The sequence below is a fragment of the Branchiostoma lanceolatum genome, chromosome 10 (genome assembly GCF_035083965.1).
Source record: "Branchiostoma lanceolatum isolate klBraLanc5 chromosome 10, klBraLanc5.hap2, whole genome shotgun sequence".
Lineage (NCBI taxonomy): Eukaryota > Metazoa > Chordata > Leptocardii > Amphioxiformes > Branchiostomatidae > Branchiostoma > Branchiostoma lanceolatum.
The window spans coordinates 1,934,387-1,957,140 of record NC_089731.1 but is presented as its reverse complement, the minus strand read 5'-3'; the positions used below and the strand labels follow the sequence as shown (position 1 = coordinate 1,957,140).

The 22,754-nt window shown below is 41.9% G+C and overlaps 2 protein-coding genes across 11 annotated transcripts; one reads left to right on the top strand and one right to left on the bottom strand.

Moving 5' to 3' along the window:
• Window positions 1-50: 50 nt before the first annotated feature.
• On the top strand, window positions 51-3,288 carry LOC136442843 (EEF1A lysine methyltransferase 4-like). Its single transcript, XM_066439812.1, has 3 exons — window positions 51-303; window positions 1,701-1,984; window positions 2,448-3,288. The coding sequence occupies exons 1-3, from the start codon at window positions 102-104 to the stop codon at window positions 2,775-2,777; spliced, it is 816 nt and encodes a 271-aa protein (XP_066295909.1). The 5' UTR covers window positions 51-101; the 3' UTR covers window positions 2,778-3,288.
• Window positions 3,289-3,946: 658 nt separating this feature from the next.
• On the bottom strand, window positions 3,947-22,553 carry LOC136443526 (coatomer subunit beta'-like). Of its 10 annotated transcripts, none has more exons than XM_066440799.1 (27): window positions 22,457-22,553; window positions 21,937-21,957; window positions 21,623-21,739; window positions 21,159-21,245; window positions 20,487-20,613; window positions 19,880-20,028; window positions 18,740-18,886; window positions 18,185-18,284; window positions 17,446-17,588; window positions 16,990-17,089; window positions 16,409-16,508; window positions 16,041-16,151; window positions 15,829-15,917; window positions 15,307-15,413; window positions 14,755-14,898; window positions 13,527-13,657; window positions 12,072-12,279; window positions 11,443-11,553; window positions 10,074-10,288; window positions 9,716-9,808; window positions 9,029-9,209; window positions 8,690-8,758; window positions 8,209-8,361; window positions 7,135-7,359; window positions 6,227-6,286; window positions 5,070-5,108; window positions 3,947-4,328 (listed from the first exon to the last, which is right to left on the bottom strand). In XM_066440799.1, the coding sequence occupies exons 1-27, from the start codon at window positions 22,457-22,459 to the stop codon at window positions 4,236-4,238; spliced, it is 3,123 nt and encodes a 1,040-aa protein (XP_066296896.1). In that variant the 5' UTR covers window positions 22,460-22,553; the 3' UTR covers window positions 3,947-4,235. The 10 variants fall into 10 exon arrangements, with proteins under 10 accessions (XP_066296896.1, XP_066296898.1, XP_066296900.1 ...); XM_066440801.1 differs by having other exon boundaries at window positions 7,192-7,359; XM_066440803.1 differs by having other exon boundaries at window positions 7,258-7,359.
• Between the last annotated feature and the right edge of the window lie 201 nt (window positions 22,554-22,754).

Here is a 22,754-nt window from a genome sequence, read left to right as displayed (position 1 = left end):
AGTAAATACTTACGAATATATTTATGTCTGAAACAGGATATATCTATCACCCCCAGCAGTTAGTGAAGCAGTCTATTAAAAGGTTAAAGTTCAGCAGCAGCATGGCGGAGTTTGAGTTTGGAACTTCAGAAGGTGAAGAAAGCGGCAGTTTCCTACCCCAAGACGTGCGGGAATACGCCAAGAAAGAGTACTGGGACCGGCGCTACGAGGAAGAGGACTCCTTCGAGTGGTTCAAGGGATATGATTCATTTCGTGATCTGGTTCTTAGAAACGTCAAGAAAACGGACAAGATCTTGATGTTGGGTGCGTTCTGAAAAAATAATGTCTAATTTTTGTGGTGCTCCTGAACGGTTTGATACATGTAACTATCTTCCTAACATACTGCTGCTCAGTCAGTCAGAATATACATGAACTTTTTTTAGTATTATATTGATCCGTAGAGCAAGCAAGGAGTTTACCTCATTGGAGCAAGCAAGGCCAGACGTGCAATGTAGGTTGAAAACGCCAGGCGGCGTTCATTTCATAGAAATGCCAGAATACACTGTATTAAAACTGTCCTGTATAATAATATTGTTTCAACCTCAAATTTCTAACACCCCAAAAAACTCCATTTGCAGCAGCGAAATAAAACCACTGAAAAGACGAATCAATTTGTGTACTCTCAGAGGTCTTTCAAAAAACAATAAACAACAATAAACAATTTACAGTTTTGAACATCAAAATGTCAGTAGTAACACATCACAGATTAATAATGTGGGAGGGGCATTTTGAAAAGAGACAAAACTTTCATCTTACAAACACAAGTTTTCAAACAACAGCCTTAGTATTTTCCTTACTTCAGTGACCAGTGCCAACCATTAAGTCTAAATGTAAGGAGAATGTCCCAAGACGTTGTTTGAAGACTTGAGTAGATACTAACCAGTGAGTCTTTCCGGCTAGGGTTAGTGGGGGCCGACCCCTGTAAGAGTTGGGTAATAGGAAGCAACTATGAATCATGGATTCCTACAAACACTTGATAATAAATGTTTGCCATTAGCTTTGTAACAAAGGGGAGGGGGGCAGATGAAATGCACCTTTTATGGGTCAGCAATTATGAGGGATGGGGTTAAAATAAACATGGATTAGTGTGTTAGTGAACAACAGGCTTTAATAACAGGGAATTTTCTACATATTCATCAGGTTTAGTGATGGGGAGTTGGGAAGTGTGGGAGGGTGTTACATGTAGATGAAATGCACCTTTGCTCAGCAGTAAGAGAAACAATGTTAAAAATCACATTTAGAATTGCCAAGTAGAAAAAGTTAACTATAAATCATGAAATCCTATACATATTTAACAAAATGTCGGTCTGGTTTAGTGATGGGAAGGATGGAAGGCGTTATATGAAATGCAAATTTGTGTACTCTCAGAGGTCTTTCAAAAAACAATAAACAACAATAAACAATTTACAGTAACGTTATAAGATTAATGGCAGGCCACAAAAATGTCCTTTTGTTGAGGACAGCCTAAGGCTTAATGAAGCTTGAAAATATGACATCCAGAAATCAATTAAAAATTGTATTACTAGTACAGTTGAGTGAAAAGGAATTCAACAATGAAGAGCGGTCTAAACTGGAACAGTCCTACCTGACCGAAAATTCTACTCTACTCTACTCTACATGTATTCGTTCTAGTATTGATTCGTTGACCCTCTGTTTCACAGGTTGCGGTAACAGCCCTCTGAGTGCCGACATGTACCGGGACGGTTTCCGCCACATCACCAACATAGACTACTCCCCCGCGTGCATCCGCCGCATGGCGCACAAACACGACAACATGGCCGCCATGACCTGGCTCGAGATGGACGCACGTCAGCTGACCTTCCCGGATGGAATGTTCGAGGTCGTTCTGGAGAAAGGGACGCTGGACGCCTTCATGGTGGCGGAGAAAAGCCCCTGGACGGTTTCCGAGGAAACGGCACATTTCTGTCATCAGGTGTTACAAGAGGTGCTTTCACTTTTTCTATCATGCTTTATCCTTCAGCCTGCTGAGGTAGCCATTTGGCACCAAATTTGTTTTGGTTTGGGGCAGCAGGGAGAAGTTTAATCAAGAATGAGCTAAGAGTTTGAAATGTTTCTCCAGTTAAGTTTCTGCACCTCAACTGTAACACTTACAGTACTTGCCGTCAACCTACTAGTTATACACTATATAATACATGTTGATATCACGAGTCCTATAGCCGAATAATGCAGGATGCCAAGGGTTAACAATAAATGATAAGCGTTTCATGCAAGGAAGGCTAATCTATGATGTTTTCTCGTTCTTCAACCCAGGTATCATGAGTCTTGTTGCTCAATAATGCAGCATGCCAATGGGGAATGATAAGGGGTTCATGTAAGGAAGTTTGCATGCATGGAACATGTAGTTAACTAGTTTGCACAGTTGTTTACTCTTTGTTTGATATATCCAGGTATCGCGGGTCCTGTGCCCAGGAGGACGGTTCATCTCCATCAGTTTCGCCCAGCCTCACTTCCGAACTCCCCTGTACGCGAATGACGCGTATGGCTGGTCCATACGGACGGACAAGTTTGGGGACTGTTTCCACTTCTTCTTCTACACCCTGGAGCGCGGCGGGGCACTAACCCAGCAGCAGAGGGAGCAGGCTCACAGGTTCTTCCACCCTCCGGAGGTGGACGTGACTCCGATGTGTCTGTCTGACTCTGAGGAGGACTTCTTGCGGAGGATAGACGTCTCCCCGTCTTCTTCTCCAGTTCTAAAACACTTGAGTGATTTAAATTAGTTCCCTACATAAGGAAGGCTATTTTGTGCTGTTTACTCTTTCTTAAACCTAAGTATCGAGAGTCCTGTGCCTCACTTGTGCTCCTCTGTACTCTAACAACGCTTACGGCTGGTCCGTGCAGACGGACAAGTTCAGGGACTGTTTCCACTTCTTCTTCTACACCATGGAGCGCGGCGGGGCGCTAACCCAGCAGCAGAGGGAGCGGGCTCACAGGTTCTTCCACCCTCCGGAGGTGGACGTGACTCCCGTGTGCCTGTCAGACTCTGAGGAGGACTTCTTGCGGAGGATAGACATCTCCCCATCTTCTTCTCCAGTTCTTAAACACTTGAGTGATTTAAAGGAGTTCCCTACATAAGGAAGGCTCTTTTGTGCTGTTTACTCTGTTAAACCCAGGTATGGAGAGTCCTGTGCCTCACTTCTGAACTCCCCTGTACGCGAATGACAAGTACGGCTGACTCCTGTGTGTCTGTCAGATTCTGAGGAGGACTTCTTGCGGAGGATAGACATTTCTTCTTCTCCAGTTCTTAAACACTTGAGTGATCCAGAGGAGTTACCTACGATGACGGGAGTTCTCCTTTCCACTTCTTGACTGTTGTTTCTACTAGAAATATTTTAACAGATACACCAGTCAAGAGGCAGTAAGAGAAGAAAAAGTCTGTTGCACTTAAGTTAAAACCTCTTGACTCAGGTGTTTCTACAAGTATATTGTGTACAGTATGTTCATGTTCATATTTTGAACAGTCAATTTTGTCACAAGACCATTCCAAAATTCACCTGATAAAAGGCAAATTTGCTATTGCTACCTTTTAGCACCTTAACCTACAATCAGAATTTATATGTAAAAAAAGTATTACAATCAATTCACAGAAAAAAAATCAGTGCTTCAGTAGTTTTCCATACAGTATTTATTGGTAAATACTCACAAGTTTAGATTTCTGCAAGACTTTTCAATAAGTTGCATCAACATCACTGAACAATACAAAAGTCTTTGCCATATACAGAAAACTGTAGGGACACATAGAAACAAATAGTGATTGACCTAAAAAAAAGCTAGGCATTTGCCCATATTAAACCATGATGCTTTTAACTTCTGGTTGAGACTCAATTTATTCGTTATGATAGACTTAGTCTACTTCTGTTCTAGTTGTTGCTTAAAGAACGTATATTAGCACTTTCTTAATACTCAATGCGTAATTTTCAGCACATTGCCAAAACAATGTTTTTGAGATATGTTCCTATCACATTTAATAATTAAGTGGAACTTTTGTGTACATATTTCCGCCACTGACATAGATTTTTGCTCCCTCTTCCCAAAAGCAGTCTGCATTTACTGATCAATTTTCAGTTTTCTATACTTATCATATTAACCACCCTGCATCTAAATGGACTATTCCAAGGCTACCTGCTGCTAGAATATATTTGGATGATACCACTGTACAATATGGGGGAGTTTGAAAGTTAATCGTCCTTTAACAAGTCGTCGTCGAGGTTGATGTCGCTGGTGTCGATGTTCTCGTCCAGCTCAAGGTTATCCAGGTCAAGGTCAAGATCCTGCAACACAAGAACAGCCAAGGTCACACGATTGTTCATGATAGATTTCAAGGAACTACATGTATTGTAAATTGGGAAGTTTTGCACATCAAGAAAGTAAAAGCAGTAAGGACATGTCAAAATGAAACAAAGCAAAAATCATACTAAGATTCTGCTAACTAAATTAAAGCTGAAAATGGTATAGATATGGACATGCAAACTTAAATAAGAACAAGAAAACGGCAAATCAAAATGAAAAGAGCAGGTGGTCACTTTTTGTGAATTTTTCATATGGTTTTATGAGTGGGTGGATGTTAAAACTGTTGAATTGTTCCATAATATTCTTATCCAACATACAACTCAATGTAAAACTCAAGACTCATGTATTTCAGGGATGAGCATTTTGCACTGTGTTTAAGAAAGCCAGAAGCAGATGTAATTTTCCATCCCTAGTGCATGAGAATTAAATGTGTGCATTTGTTGTCAATTTTCTTATACTATTACTAGTTATAGTGCAAAGATTTCCTAAAATTTTCACAAACGTCGACAGGAAAAACTACTATGAACATCAAAATGTCAGTAGTAACACATCACAGATTAACAATGTGGGAGGGGCGTTTGGAAAACAGACAAAACTTTCATCTTACAAACACAAGTTTTCAAACAACAGTCTTGGTATTTTCCTTACTCCAGCGACCGCCAACGTCTTAGTGTAAGGAGAATGTCCCAAGACGTTGTTTGAAAACTTGAGTACATACTAACCAGTGAGTCTTTCCGGCTAGGGTTAGTGGGGGCCGACCCCTGTAAGAGTTGGGTAACAGGAAGCAACTATGAATCATGGATTCCTACAAACACTTGATAATAAATGTTTGCCAAGCTTTGTAACAAAGGGGAGGGGGGCAGATGAAATGCACCTTTTATGGGTCAACAATTATGAGAAATGGGGTTAAAATAAACATGGATTAGTGTGTGAATAAACAACAGGCTTTAATAACAGGGAATTTTCTACATATTCATCTGGTTTAGTGATGGGGAGTTGGGAAGGGTGGGAGGGTGTTAGATGAAATGCACCTTTGCTCAGCATTTAAGAGAAACAACGTTAAAAATCACATTAGAATTGCCAAGTGAAAAAAGTTAACTATAAATCATGAAATTCTCTACATATTTAACAGAATGTCGGTCAGGTTTTGTGATGAGGTAGGAGGGTGTTAGATGTTAGAGGGTGCACCTTTGCTCAGCAGTTAGGAGAAACAGGGTTAAAAATCACATTGGATCTGCCAAGTAGAAACAGTTAAAGGGGTTAAAATGACAGATGTGCAAACATGGGAAGATTGCAGTGAAATGGGGAATTAACAGGAAGGGACATGATTGTAACCCTTACATCACCGAGGGTGTATGTATGCATCGGTGAGTCAGTGGGAGAGGGGTAATACGTGGTTGGGGGTACAGTGTATCATTGTTTCTGTGTAAGTAACAGTGAAACTGGTTTGATGCTGACATGAACACTTGGCTCCATGCTTGAGATATGTACCTCAAAAATTGAGAAGTAAAATGCAAAGAAGTGCAGAAGGGTAGATTTTGATATATCATGTTTAGTATGCAAAGAAGTACCATGATAGTAAAGTTTTGAGGAAAAGAAACGTGTTTCACAATACTTCAATGTAAAATGTGAAGAAATCAAATCACATGTTGCTATTATTGTGCCTTTAACACAGGTGAAATACAAATTGTTCCTTGCAGTTGGAAATATCAACTCTCTAAAGCGCTACAAAGTTAACAATCCATGCAGATGGTTTAGGCAATGTCATGAGTTTGTGAAAGAATGTACTTCTTCAGGCAAACAAGACACTACAGAAACACTGGCGCACATGTGACAGTGACCACACACATTACAGGTCTGTTTCAGGTGCAGTACCTACCTTTGAATCCTGCTGCGTAGGGGGCGCTGCTTCTGCAGGGGGTGCATCTCCACTGGCAGGCTGCAACAAGGAAATAAATCGTTACACATCATGTGGCGATTATCGTGTGAATGGAAACTGTAGCCCTAATCCCAAAACCTGGGTGCCTAGTTGGTTTTCCGCTGCTCCCATAAAGATGGTGGATCTCTCATCTCTACCAGACTTCCATGTCAAGCCGAAAACTTTGTTTGTAGAAGTCAACCCAAAAAGGGTAGGACTGCCTCCGAGCTAAAAGAACTTACCCAGTAAGTCCTGTTTGATAATTTTGATGTACCCTACTTTGCCTGGTTTATCCTGGTAGAGACTTGTGAAACTGGATACTTTCACGCCATGCATAACCTCATACCCAGCACTAATGCACCATAGTACGCCGTGCAACCCTTGCCAAAAACCTGCTCATGTAAGAGTTAAGCCATAAGGTAGATTACACCTGCCACTGTTCACCTGCTGGGGTAAGGGGAGAGGGGGTAAGGGAAGGGATTTACATATCTATTGAGGGATTTACATATCTATTGATTGTGCTACACTACTCTCATACATTGTTGGGATTTCACCGCAAGAAATTAGTTTGGGCAAAAAGTACAACTACAAGAAACAGCTGTCCTTGACCGAACAAAATGATCTAAGAGGTGAACTTTTCTTCAACATTTTGCAACAAACTTTGCATACCTGATATCAAACTGTTTTGATCTAGATTTTTCTTGAAAAATTTCAAGTCAAGTCAAAGCCTTCATTTCAACAGAGTTGATCATACATCAGCTATTTCCTTTCAGTAAGTTTCACCAGAAAGTCTACACAAGTTTGCTAACACTAAGTTTTTCTACTGCCCGGCACTCCCAGCATTAGTGAAGGTCACAAAAGGTAAAAACCTCTAAGACGAAACCGTCATCATCATCATCATCGTCCCAAGGTAAGTCTTCTTCTACCTGTGGGGCGGAGGTCGGCGGTTTGGGGTCAACGACCTCGGGGGTAACGACTTCGGGGGCACTGACCTCGGGGGCAGCGACCTCAGTTTGCTGCTGTGGGATTTCTGGTTCGGGCTCTTTTTCTGTGGTCTGTTCGATATCGGCCGATCCCGCGGCATCTTCGATCAGCTTTGTACAACATCGGGACAAAAAAATGGGTCAAAATACGAACAGAAAATTAAAGAAAATGTTGAGAAATGAAAGGGGAAAATTCATGACCAAAGCAAAAAAAAATACAAAGAAGAATCACATTCCGAAATAATGGAAAGCAAGAAAAATTCAATTGAGGTTAGACACAGGGTGGGGTGGACGTATACGAACAGAAAACAGAATGTGGTACATGAAAACTATCGGACACAAGGAACACAATGGACTTTAAAACATGCAGCAAAACTTGCAGTCCTGCATGCTGTAATCGCATGGAAGTTGCAGCACAACTGAGTTTCAAACTGTTTGGACATTGGTAGTCATCATCATGCTTATAAAGCAATTATGGGGGAGGGGGGCCTCTTAGACTTCATGCTGTGTAGCTTTCATACATGTAGGGAAGGACAGTACATAATATTGAGTGTATTAAAGCTTGAGCATTTGGAGGATGCATTTTTCCTACAAACATCTCATGTGGTCCTGACTCGATCTCCTTTTCTGTTTGTTAAAAGCTTCCTGTCAACATTCGAGGTAGCCAGCACACATGGAGAAAATGCTGTTGCTTTGTATGTTAGAATAATCATGTTGTTGCATGTTTGTCATCTGCATGGATAATGTTGGTTATGGTTGAACAGACAGTTTATTGTAGACCTTCATAGCTTATGCATGGAGGGAGATGTAGCACCCCCTATTAATGGTTTAATCCATTGGTCATGCCATTAGAAAGCTGCATTACTCGGACCAGTCTACTTGAGAAATGGGGGACACATGACGGTTAGATGCAGCAGATGGGGCAAAATTGAACACAATTTTAAATTCTGATCGATCAACCTCTTCCTCGTAATGATCCCAGGAGAGGTCATCGCTGCTGGGGGCGGGGGGCTCCAGGAAGGGGTCAAGGTCAAGGTCACCTCCAGCCAAGGTCATTTGGGGCTGGACTTCCGGTGTGGGCGGCTTTGGGACAAAACTGTCCTCGTGGAAAGTCTCCAGAAAAATCAAAATCATTAGGAACTACAAATCTGTGAAATTTGTAGGTAATCAGCACACTTCAGACAGCCTGAATCTGAACCTCTACTGATATCACTGACTCAGAGGTGAACTGATAGGCACAAAAAAGTTCATCAGAGAGAACAGTTCCTAGTGCTGAGAAGTAAGGGGCTAGAGGTATCCAAATACACAAAAACATAAGACAAGAGTCGTACAGGATTGAAAAGGTGTACAATCTGTGGAATCTACAGCTGTTGAGATCCTGTTTGTAACAAATTCTGCCCGACTGAACCTATATGCTTAACTTCACAAAATAAGAACTCACTGTCTGTCCAAACGTTCCGGACTCCTTGGCCTGCTGGACTTCTTCTGATAGATTTCTCTCAAAGTTCATCTGGAAGAAAACATGCAAGTCATGTCAGCTATTGGTTTAAATAAAGGCATAAAAGGCTATTTTTTCCCTTGCGGAAGTAAAACAAAAGAGAGAGAGAGAGAGAGAGTTTTCCATGAGAAGGAAAACAAAATTAACATAAACCCAGGCCACTATAGACAAGAGTTTTCAATGTTTGTGTCAATGGAAAAAATTATCAGAGGGACCCCCAAAAGTAGCTAGCTGGTTCATAGATGGGTACTAGTACAGGTTTGACTATACAGTATAACTTACAGGAATGGTAGGGTAAGCTGCGGCAGGTTTGAGTTCTTGTCTCCGTGCCTTGACGTACACCTCCGTGTCGAACGCCTCCCTCAGACCAGGGAACAGGTTCTCGTACTGAGTGGGGTCCGCTAGCGAGTCGGCTGCCTTGGGGTTGGTCTTGGCCAGGCCTTCCTTCCACAACTGTACAACTCTGTGGATACAGAAATTTAAAATCATTACAAAAAAAGAACAGGCAGATGATTTGAACTGTGTGGGTTTGCTACTTGGGGTTGATCTTTGCTAGGCCCTTCTTCCAAAACTGTAAAACTCTGTGGTAACAGAGTTTTAAAATCATTAAAAAATATACAGGAAGATTATTTGCACTGGTCACTACAACAACGCTAACTGTGTGGGGTCTGCTAAGGAGTGTGTTGCTTTTGGGTTGGTATTGGCTAGGCCTGCCTTGCTAAACAACTAAGGCCTAGAGTGGGGGAGGGGAGGATAAAGAATTTTCAGAACACTACTAAAAAATCTTGACCAAATTTGGTCGTTTCAGAGTCTGGCCAGGTCCTATATTGTCTCTTTTGACAGAGATAATCATCTTAACATGGAAGCTTAAAAAATAACAGGAAAGTTTTGAAAAATTAATCTTACAAGAGTGAAGTCTGGTAGTCATAATAAATCATACAAAAAATAAAAACAACAAACAGACATTACCTTGAGACCTGACTAGGCAGGTAGGTGCGAGCGAGGAAAGCTGCCTCGGGTAGACGGTCTGTCTTAATTAGAAGCTCCAGGCAGTCTTCAAGTCTGGGGAAACAAGGAATTGATGACATCATGAAGTTGTAACAGTGTTTGTATAATGAATCTCTAGATCTGTTGATGTAAAAATGTCTCTATTTTCTTCCCTTGAGTAACTGCTACCTTGTAATAGTAAGCTTTTTTTTCAACGACGAATCAAATTTGCAGTGTCCAGAGGATGTCATCTATGAAATCACCATTACATGGCACGATATACATGAAGTGCACACTCGGTTGATGTCATCATTCATATTTGTGTATAAACCACCCTTACTTTCCCTGCAGCAGGTATGACATGAAGGCTACGTTGTTCTTTCCCGCGGTCTCAGCGCTCTTCGCCAGCTTGTCGACCATGCCAGCGTTGCCGGATGACGTTGCTAGGAGCAACAGCCCGCCAAAATCCTGCGCGTGGTGAAGACACTCCTGAGCCAGAGAGAACTGGCACTTGGAGGTGGCCAGCTCTGCCAGCTGCTTCCACTTCTGTTCATGCTGGGAGGAACAAATAATGTAGTTTGAGACATATTCAGCAATTTTAGGACATGTGGTCACTATAGCATGGCACTTATCGGTGCACGCACCAGTTCTTCCGCGACAGTGGTCCATGGTAGTCCGCGACAAAGAAGGGACGAAAGGGTTTCGAGGGTCTGGGTTTGAGTTCACATTTCTCAAAATGTGCTTCGAACTGACATTAAATACTAACATGGCTGAAAAGCATATGAATTGGTGTGTTTTGGGTGGAAATTGCGTTTCGATCCGAGCCTTACTTCCGGATATTCATACGAGTTGAAGGTAAACTGCCCGTTTGACCCCGATTGACCTTTGTTGCGTTCTTTTGGCCGTGATGCATTACCTCGCGCGTCGTGTTATTGTGAAAATCGCAGTGGTAGGATTTTTTTTATAATGGGCTTGATTATACCTTGGAGTTTTCTCTTTCTGACACTAACAGTCATTTTCGTGTCAAAAAATTTTGTGATGTGTTTAGTTCCACGGGAAAATGCCAAATTTTGCGCCTCATTTTTGACGGAAAAATACTTTTTCCCTCTTATATTTACTAAAATTACAAAGGTTGAAGAAACCGAAACTCGTGTTTTCTTGTAGCTAGAGAGATATCCTTCATTCCTATTCACAGTTGTTTTGGCTCAGAAGTATTTCCTGGAAGAGACGGTCGCTAGACTTCGGGGTGTGCAAACTCGAATTGAGACCCAAAATAAACTAGGGGGTGCCCCCTTATAAGGTGGCCAGCTCCACTAGCTGCTTCCACTTCTGCTCAGAATTCAATTTCTTAAAACCTACATGTACATGTGCGTCCATTCCCTGAATTGAGCAAAAATGCCATGGGCATATTGGGAAGAAATATGAATTCCAATCATGATCTTAGCAGATCAGTTACTTGCCCTATTTCAATCCTCTTGAAAAAAGAAAACATGACAAGAGAAAGACAACCTTTTCTGATGAAAAGAAAAAAGGACTTTACTTCCATTACATCAAGGAGGTTATATAGAGGCTACATAACCTCCTTGATTACATTTATAGTGCCTACCTGCCTAAGTGCCTGGGCCAGTGCATGGCCCGTACTTCTCTCAGCATTTGTAGCGACCATGTACAAATGTGCTCTGTCATGAACAAGCCTTCTCATTTATTACCTGAGCCTCCTGTGCCAGTTCGTACGCTGTGTTGAGCTCTCCTAGCTGCAGAGCCAGCTCAAATTTGTGCTCCGGGTCACAGGTCACCACCAAGGCCTGGGGCTTGAACCCCTGTGCAGGAAAAGTACCAATGGTTAGGATAACAAACACGATTCCTGGAATTCCTAGGGAGACCTTGTGTCTTTGGAAAAGGCACTCTACATAACTTTCCTTACTCAACCCAGGTGTAAATGAGTACTTGACTTTGGTTGGGGAAGTAAAAGGCAGTGGGGGAGGGATAGGCTACGCCTTCAAATACCGTGCCTTAGACTTAGTGGAGAACAACCCACTGACCCTACAGACTCAAAAAGGCTTTAGCTTTTAACCTTATTGGTTGATAAACAAATGCAAAGAGATGGTTGTCTGAAGTTCTGTCTCCAATACAAGAGATTGATGGCGTCACGGTGACGCAACAGTAGTCAAAAAGTAGATGTTCAGCAAAAGATTAAGTTACACGTTAATTATCTATTCGATCTGCTAATTTAAATACTAATTAGTAATCTTAAATGCTGATGCCCTTTTGCCCACCTGTTAGTCGTTGAATACCCCAGATGTAAACAAAAACAGTGATTGCTCGAATGGTTACTGACCTGTTTCTCTAAGAAGTGTGCGACGCGTGTGCGCTGCTCCTTGGGGATGGTGGGCAGCACCTTGTCGGCTGTGTCGAAGTCTCGCCTCATCACGGCTGTCTGGTACTCCAGCACGGACAGCAGCAGGGAGTAGCTGACCACGGACAGCTCCTTGTCCCCTAGGTACAGCCGGTTATCCTTGGGAATGTAGCCGAGCAGGTACATCGTCCTAAAGAGGGAACAGCGCAGATTTAATTACGGTAGTTATGGTAAAATATAAACAGCAGCAGTGAAGAGCTGCCAAAGACAGCTCCTTGTCCCCCAGGTACAGCCGGTTGTCCTTGGGAATGTAGCCGAGCAGGTACATTGTCCTAAAGAGGGAACAGCGCAAATTTAATTAATTATGGTAAAATATAGACAGCAGCAGTGAAGAGCTGCCAAAGACAGCTCCTTGTCCCCCAGGTACAGCCGGTTGTCCTTGGGAATGAGGCCAAGTATGTACATCGTCCTAGGAAAGGAATAGCACAGAGTTAATGTACAGCACAATGTGCACAGCAGCAGCGAGTAGCTGACCACGGACAGCTCCCTGTCCCCCAGGTACAGCCGGTTGTCCTTGGGAATGTAGCCGAGAAGGTACATCGTCCTAGGAAAGGAATAGCACGGGAGTTAATCTACAGCACAATGTGCAAAGCAGCAGCGAGTAGCTGACCACGGACAGCTTCTTATCCCCCAGGTACAACCGGTTGTCCTTGGGAATGTAGCCAAGCAAGTACATCGTCCTAGAGGGGGAACAGCAAACAGTTTAACAGCAATCCAGGGTACAGCAAAAAAACTTTGAACAGCTATTTGTTCTTCAGTACAGCAATCCCAGCTGGTTGTAACACAGCAGTGTTTTGTAGATAGAGAATATGAAAGAGTTTAACAGCTATCTGGTACAGCAAAACACAGATAGTTGCAAGGAACAAGTAAGTTCAATTCCTGCTCAGACATCTCAAGATTGTTTAAGTGCACACTGGAATAATTGTTCCTAGGAAAGGAACAGCACAGAGTTAATCTATAGCAAAACTGATTAGGTACAGGTCCAAAATACCGGATCATGAAGTACCGGTACTGTACTGATATCAATTTACACCAAGTATGTGCTTATTTTGTGACTGATCTCCTGACCTCATGGCCTCATACAACACAAAACGCGACCAAAGTGATACCTTGGAACAACGTAACTAATATGCAATTATAGATCATTCAGGCAGGCCGGGAGTTTTGACAGCAAGGCCAAGGGAGTTTGGCGGTAGGAAACCTCGTTGTTTTCTTTGAATAAATATACTGAAATTATTGAAGAAGTTCAGAAGAACATATGTTAATTTTTCAAATTGTTCAGGTACAGATACAGGTCTGGACCTGTACCTAAACCTCTGTACCGGTACCTGTACCTGATGTTATGTTAAGGTACGCAGCACTACGTGTTACCCATACCTGTCTAAGTGCGAGATGGTGACGATCTCCCCTCCCACGTAGTAGTTGAGTCTGTTGACAGAGTTGGTGTAGATGAAACAGTCTCCGACCCAGAGGCCCGTCCGCACAACCTCCTGGATCTCATTAATCACCTGCAGACGCACAAACAACACAGTTACTCACATGTATATATCTACATCTACATAGGGGTTGCCTCCAAATAACCCCTTCAGGGGCAAAGTAGTAGGGGAGTTGAGGTCCCGGGCTAAGGCAGGCAGGCCTCCAGCCTGGCACAGAACGACTCAACGGTGGGAGCCGTCGCAACCGTGCCAGGCAGGGTATTCCACTGTGGGATGGTACGGGGAAAGAAAGAAAGAGTGTTTATGTGTGTCAGTTCTTGCGTGGATGCTGTAAAACTTGAGGTCGTGGCTCCCCCGGGTGCGCCCCTGGGCTGGTTTTAGCAAACTGTAAGTGTATATATATGGCCTCCGTCGGTCAGTACTGACCATGGTAAAATCCTAATTCACAACAGCCCTACAGCATCGACTATGGCTAAACAGCCCTATACGAGAATGGCAGTCTCCGCCACATGAATCACATCTGTAAGCTGACTCTGTTGCAAAGCTCTTTTCTGCGGATCCGCTTTTCTTCTGGACTGTGCATCAGTCTGGCTTCTCCTGATTTGAGCTGTCTGGACAGTGTGCATCTCCACCTGGAACGGTCACTTGCAAGGTCCTCCCAGTGCTCCGTATCAATATCTAGATACTCACATGTACCACATGTACTCACATGTACAACATCTCATATTGAATTGCGGGTATCATTTATAGAATAAAGACTATAGATGTTGTGAATGTCATTACATTGAAGCAGCTAAGAGTATTTTGCAGAATTTCTGGATTCAGATACAACATTTTTGAAAACGTACAATGTAATATAATTGATATTGCCACAAATGCAGGACAATCACAAACCAACAAACATAGTAGAAACATTCGTGTTGGCAATTACAGTTAAAACTTGCTTCAGAATGACTTCTACCAACACAGATGAACTTTCAAGCTATGATAGTAGAAAACACAAGTATCCAAGAGCTTCTTAGCATCAAAAGTTATTTATTATTTATTATTTGTAATTTCAAGGGCTCCCTTGGAAATCAGGTATTGAACTAACTGAAGGGACTACCCTAAAGATGAATAAATAAATAAATAAATAAAAGTTAAAACACTAATGAAGCAAATAGACTCACGTCAAAAGCGTCCTCCACGCCGTCCTCTGTGACGCCCTCGTTGGTTGCCATGGCGTTGGAGACTCTCTCTGCTGAGTAACTCAGGATGAAGAACGACTCGTCTGTCGTGATGCACACCAGCTCGCCATTCTCCGACCAGAAGATCTGAGGGGAGAAAAATTGCCATCTAAACATTTGAAACATGTTTTCAAAGTGCAAGACAAGTGGACATTTTCAGCCAAGCTGTCAGACTTTATCAGCAAGTCATGAATGACTCTGACATGATGTAAAGATAATGTTTCAGTTCCAACAGTGTGCTTTTTGTGTAGATTGTTTGCTTGCCTCTCCTGTCAATCAAAGTTTACATGTCTTGTGTCGAGGGTAAGCAAGCAAAAAGGGAGCCAGTGGTAACTACGGGGGATCGTACCGCTTTGAGAATCAGCATGTCAATGTTTGCACCAAATAACAAATGTTTGGAATTGTTCTTTCCAATTTAGGAACTTCTATAAGACCTATGTTGGTATCATTAAGGGAGTTTATAAACTCAATACTGTAGTGTAACTTGTTCCTCACATGTCTGGGAGTAATTTCGATCCTGCGGACCAGGTCGGTGTTTTCCCAGTCGTAGAAGGCCAGTCCGTTAGCAGACTTCACCCCCAGCAGGAATCCCCCAAATATACCTGCAAAATAAATAACACTGCAGAGTTAACTAACTACAGCAGTAACAAAACAGTCTGTTAGCAGACTTCACCCCCAACAGGAATCCCCCAAATATACCTGGGACACAATACATAAAATGGCAGGGTTAATCAACTACTATTATATGTAATAAGATAACAGGTTGTTAGTATCAAGCAGAAGTACTGAAGTCCAGCTCATGGCAAGAAACTTGCATCATTTTCAGTGGTACAATGGGGACTACATCATGGTACATGTAAGTTCAATGAGATGAAAATAAAGTCCACGTCTTTGACAAAATTTAAAGAAATCTACTAAGTTGCCAAGAGATGTTGGTGTCTAAGAATGACATGAGTCTCCTTAAAAAAACTTTGAGACATCTTAAAGTTGACACACTTAAATCTTCTTCAACCTTACCCTCTGCTCCAAAGTCAGGCTTGAAGGACTTCTTTTCCTTAAAGTTTTTGAAGAGTTTAACAGAGGTGGAGTTCTCCCGAACAGCATATCTGCAAAAAACAGTACATGTCATAAGCAAAATGTATACTAGTCCTAAAAGTTAACCATACTTAAGAAAGAAAACAGAACACTGGGAGGAGAACTTGAAGCTGACTTTATAACAGCAGTCTTACTCATTTGAGTCTTGAGCCCAGACAAACTCCTGTGCAGAACCGAAGCTTTTGTTCCTCAGGGCCATGGCTGTGTAGATGATGTACTCTCCGTCACCACAAACAACAACAAACCTGCAAACACAAACAATAATATCAATAACAACAAACATTTACCTTTAAAGCTATCAAGAGAAAGATTAATGTTTGTAGCTTCATGTACTACATTATGCCCTCTGAAGTAGAGGTATCTATGGTGAGGACTTTCAGTAGATAAAGAGAGAAGGATTTCTTTCTTTGTGTTTTGCTGTTTTTATGTGTGATTAACTATTTTTGTGTGTGTGTGTGTGTGTGTGTGTGTGTGTGTGTGTGTGTGTGTGTGTGTTTCCCACCTGCCATTAGGGTTGTGTTGTATAGTTTGTGGATACACTTCACAGCTTCCCATGTCCTTGATGGCTAGTGGCAGCCGCTCTCCGTCCTTGATCTCAGTATCTGCAACAGAAACATTTAGAGGCTGAGTAACTCCATAATAATCTAACCAGAGGATGCTGAGACTGACGACGCTAATCCATCTAACATTCTAAGTACAGTCAAACCTTTCGGTAGTGACCACCTGAAGAAAAAATTTAAATGGTCACTGTAGAAAGGCGTTAACTGTATACTTGATTCTTAATAGGATATTTGGAGTTTCTTTTACCAACCTGATGAAATTATTTTCGGAAGTTGATTTTTAATGTTAGGGCCAAGGGAATATTATCTTAGGGACAACCATGAAGGGGCCATGGAACAGCCTGGTGGTCCTTATTCTGACATGCATGTGGAAGGCCAGAGAAATGGTTGAAAATTGCTGAGTCAATCATTTGTGTTGGAAGAAATTTGCATGATTTCCTCTAGAGCTTTAGTAACTGTTTCAAGTAGAAATCTAACACTACAAAGAAACAAACATTCAACTTAAACAAGAAGCTCTCCCTACCCCCGATGGCCTTGAGGTTGGCTTGCTGCACCTCGGAGTGTTTGGCCCAGATGATTTTCCCGTTGGCGTCCATGGACATCGCAGGCTCCTCACGACCCAGCTGGGAGAGGAAAACAAATAGTTCAGGAATTCTTGATAAAAGCATGATTTCCATATACTAGCAAAATATTAGCAAAACTTTTAAAGCAATGTAGTTGGGCTGGAAATGCTTAAGTGGCTTAATGGCCTTAGCTTCGCCATGAAGTTTGCTAAAATGCTGATCTCATCCAAATGCACAAAAGAAAGTATTCATTACCAAGTAATGCACAAATATGCATCACTGTTCATGCTGTCTAGTAAGTGCCTTTTTCTGCATTAAAAAGTTGATCTGATGCCAAACACTGTGTTTTCTCTAAAAACAAAAGCAAAAACAAATGTGATTTTGATTTGATACAAAAGACACAGGTTGTTACAAACCTTGATGAGAATGCTGCCTTCGTCGTACCCCAGTGCGACGTTGTTGGTTCCGCGCATGTTGGCGATCGCCCAGACCCGCTCCAGTCCGTAGTTCAGTGTGCTCTCCAGGCGGTACGTGCTCGCATGCCAGATACGCACAGTTCCTGTCATGAAGAAGTACATGACAACTTTAGTATGTAGCTATTGTGTACATAATCATTAGTACATTGTGGAGACTAGGATTGTCATGTATATAATAAAATATCACTGTACCAGATACGCACCCGGTGGGTTCTACACAAAAAACATAAGTCTCCTTTAATAATATTCAAGTCTTAAAAAACTTATTTTCTGTTACCTGTAATACTGCAAGTTGTCAGAAATGATACTCGTATTTGCAATTTTGAAAAACTGCAAATACCTAAGGCATTCTTCCTATCTTACAACACAACCTTTTAACAGCGGAGTAGCCCCCTATTGTAGTGGCCTGTGTGGCCCAAGTGCTATAGAAATGGGGATGGGAACCTATACACCAGGAGGATATTCACTTATCTTATCAACACAATCTTTAACTTGCTTAGAATTGGCTGAATTATGATCAATAATAAACAACTTATTAATCAATAATTAAGTTAAGTAATCAACAGAGTCTAACAGTAACGATCCAGCAAGTTGTTCATATTTTAACCTGCAATCTAGAACGGTATTTCACACCCTTATACTGCAACCATTAGGCTACAGATAAACAAAATAAACTGACCGTCCTCGGACCCTGTGATAATAATGGGCAGGTCGGGGTGGAAGCTGACGGATGAGATGTTCTGGGCGTGACCCTCCAGAGTCTGTACGCACGTCTTGTTCTGGGGGGAGGAAATTGCATGGAAAATTGTGCTTTACTTGCTTGCAATGTACTGAACTAAAAAGTCTTCACTTATGAATTCTTAATTTTTTTATCTATTTTCTGCCATTAAAAAAATCTAAAAGCTTTAGTCCTAATCAACAGGACACCTTAGGGGTGTAAAGTCAAAACTGAATTGTTTCTCTTACTTTATGTAACGTAATGAGTCTGTGTGACGGGAGAAGAATAACATGAAAACTACAGATAAAATTTCATGGAGATGTAGGACAGGTGCCATTGTAGATAACTGAAAAATGGAGACTCATATGGTCCACTAACAAGGCCTAACAACACAAAAACACACAAGTTAAAAAAACAACTCTGTAGGTACATGTACAAAAAATCAGGGCTTACAAAATTAACAGCATTTATCTATACTTTCTACATTTATGACAACTTTGAGTGAAAAACACTGACCTGGTAGTCCCATATCTTGACAAGTCTGTCGTCAGCGCCCGACACCAGATAAGGCTTGTCCCCGCCGTGGTAGTAGTCGATGCAGTTCACTCCCTTCTCATGCCCTTCCAGGGTGAAGTTGGGGGCAGAGGAACCAAGCTGCCACACCTAGGGGACGGAAAAAAGAGGGGGGATCATATTCACTGTTACACCTAGGGGGGGGGGGGGGCAGATCAGGGTAGGAGATAACATTAGCTGCTACACTTGAGGGACAAATTTGTGCAGGGTATGACATTGCCTGTTACACCTTGGGGATGGATAAGGAGGGGGGATCATATTTACTGTTACACCTGGGGGAAGGGGGGGGCAGATATTGGCAGAGGATCATTTACTGTTACCCCTGGGGACAGATAAAGGGAGTAGAGCATATCAATTGTTATACCAGGGAGGGACAGGTATTGCTAGGAGATCACTGATTTACTATTACACCTGGGGGGACAGATAAGGACACTGGATGACATTTACTGTTAGACCTAGTGAAAACATATGGGTAGGGGATCACATTGGCTGCTAGCTACGCCGTCCTGATATTCAGCATCAACTCCTGGAGTTTTTCTTGACCATGTTCCTTACAGAAAACTCAAAGGTCCAAAATTAGAGAAACTTTCCTGACCCTTTAACTGTCTTATCTAGAGATAACTGGTGTACAATTAGTTGGTCAAATATTCATGTGCAATTAAAAGGCAATAATGTCAAGTTATTCAATTCAACACAAATCGTACAAGACCAGGGATTAGCTAATGCCTCCCTGAATTGTGTTCCGATTTTTACAAACGTTCATTTCAAAATCAATACATACAGCCGTACCTGCCTAACCTATATCTTCATGTCCAGAGAGGCACTGGTCATTGATTGATTGAGTGATTGATTGATTGATTGCAGGGGTTCATCTAAATCAGGAAAGAGGGGCGCTGCACCCTCTTGTTTCAGCCCAGCACCCCCTTGTCGAATTCAGATTTTAGCTAAATATCCAGCATACAGCCTTCACTCAGCAATCAATTCATCCATAGATACATAAAATTTGCTCCCTCACATGTGTGTGCTCCCTCTTGTTTAATTTTTCTAGAAAAACCCCTGGATTGATTGATTACGTAGCCTTACCTTAACAGTTCTGTCAAGCGATGCGCTGGCGAACTGGTTGTTGTCCTTGGGGTTGATGACGATCTGCATGACGTAGTGGGTGTGGCCCTCGAACACCTGGATACACGCCCACTTCTTATCCCAGTCCCAGCACTTTATCAGCATGTCGTCTGGAGTAAACAACAACAATAGTAAACAACAACAATAGTAAACAACAATGAATAACAACAAATAGTCACTCTTAGGGGACTGCCAAGAAAATCACTGCAGTCAATCAAGTGCTCCAATGACAAAAAAAGTTTTGATTTTACTTGCTTACTATCTAATGTACAAATTAAAATGAACTTACTAAAAATACAGACAAGTCGATAGAAAAGTTTCTGAAGAATAGACATCACACAGAAAATAAACATCTCTAACTAACTACTAGTAACTAAGCTACTAAATTTTGCTGAGATCCAACAAAACTGTTATACAGTAGAAATTTTTACTTCAAAATACTAGTGTGCCGGTACAGCTATTAGAGAAAAAAATACAATGTAGTGTTACAAACCAACAGACCTGAATCGAAAAGCTACAACTACAACAGCCTTGGCAGAGTTTACAAAGACTGAAAGTTTATACCCACCACTGCTGGTGAGCAGGTACGGCTGTGTGGGGTGGACAGCGATGGAGCGGACGTAGTCAGAGTGGGCCTCGAAGATGTGCACCCTCTCCAGGGTGTTGTAGTTAAACACTCGAACCTGCATGTCATCCTGGAGAGGGGAGAGAAAAACTGTCAACACATACATGTACATGTAACCCTTGACTGAATATTTGTGGCTGTAGTCTCAAGGGGTACACTGTTTATAGATAGTGCTAGAATTAAATGGCATATTTTTGTATAGTACCCCTGAATAGGTGAAAGACGTAATGTTCCACCATCATCCTTATTATGCTTTGTGTATGTACTGCAGTTACAAGAGAACCTGCCGGAGGGGGGAACTAATTCATTACTTTCTTAGGCTAGAAACTACCTCACTGAACTAAAAAAAAATCACTGAACAAACAATCTATGAGTTCTCCTTCTAAACACATTTAACACTAAAGTGTGTACCCAGAAACATAAGCTCAGAAGTTGGGTGTCCATGTGATATTTACACATCCAGCCACCGTCCAGTTTTTCAGGAACTACCTCACTGAACAAAAAATCACTGAGACAGAATCTTTCAGTTCGAGTTCTCTTTCTGTAACACATGATACAAGAGTCTACGCTGAAAACATCATTAGCTTGTTAGATGGAGGTCCATGTAATACTCACACATCCAGCCACGACCCAGTTCTTCCTGGGAACAAACTTGGAGGCTCGAACGGGCAGGTCACAGCACTCAAACGACTTGATCAGTTGCTGTGGAGTATGGGAATAGAAGATGTTACATATGAATGGTAATAATATATAAGTCATCTATCTTAAAAATGATTGGGGAGTCCACTTTAAGATATAATTTTGGTACCAGTATTGTCTGAGGATGTGCATAAAAACAGTGCAAGTAGTGAGAAATATGAATCATGATCAGTAACTATGATAACATTACACAGACTGAGTGAGACAGACAGACAGAGAGACAGCTCAAGAGGGAGACAGACAGACAGAGATATACATATAAGCTTTTCACTGCTTTTGTTTTCATGTTGGTCTTCTACTTTAGCGTTTTACATAAATGTAAAACATTTTGTATATCTAACTCCGAGAACCAACCGTGTTGGTGTGGCCTCATTACTGACCTGTGACTCGACGTTCCAGACGTGCACGTTGCCGTTGTACAGCGCGGCGAGCATCCATGGCTCCGTCGGGTGCAGGTCCACGCACTTCACACGGTCCGACCGCGCCGACAACTTACGCTGAAAACAACACAAACACAGGGTTCAGTGTGACAGGTCACTCTCTAGTTCTAATTCATAGTCTGCAAACTCGCTGAAAGGGATATCATACCTGTACACAATTATACAAATCATGTTTAGTGACTATTCTGACTTTCAATTTTACACATTTTCTTCTACTTCTAACACGCAAAACACGATGATGGAGACTAACTCACCTTTATGTCAAGTCGCAGAGGCTGAAATAGAAGGCAAAAACATGATTATTTATTCAAACTATTACAACATACAAGTATAAACATCAGAGTATTTATATAATATTTATTGGTACATGTGAAGGCAAGCTAGACGGTTAGCAAACTTGACACCCCTTGCTTCAAGTTCTACTTCTTTGTGGAATATTAAAGACTATTGATAGATTTATACAACATTGTATGTGCGTCTTACTACACATACAGACTTAAGAAGTCATACAGAGGGAGACAATCATCGCTGTTTTTCTTCAAAGAAGCAAGAACTTGAAGAAGTTCGCGGAACACAAAACTGTGGGTATCGAAAAGTGGGGAGGGGGGCACTGCAACTTGCAAACCGGCGCATAACATTTTGTCGTCAACGAAGATATTCACAAATCTAAGACAACATTAATAACATCTTTCTACAGCTCTTGTAGTCTCGACAGACTACAATAATCTTTAAGACGTTGCATAAGACGAAGGAAATAAGAAGACGTGCGCTCACCATGTTTCAGTTCTTCTCCGACCTGTCGTGTTGGAGGAAAAGACGTGGCAAATCTCGCACGTTCCCGCGAGATCTGGCCAGATAGTCATGTTACCGGAAGTGCGGCGCGAGAGTTCGGTGCCGCCATATTTGATTCCTGGAGGAAAAACTTCCGCGTTTTGGAGTTCTGTGTTTTTGTCGGATTCTACGCAAATTCAGCGATATTTCATATTTCTGACGTATTCTAACATGCAGGGAAGTGAAGACTGACTTACTTCAATGTTCATGCAGTCGTCAACGTGCAGCAATTCGATTGGAC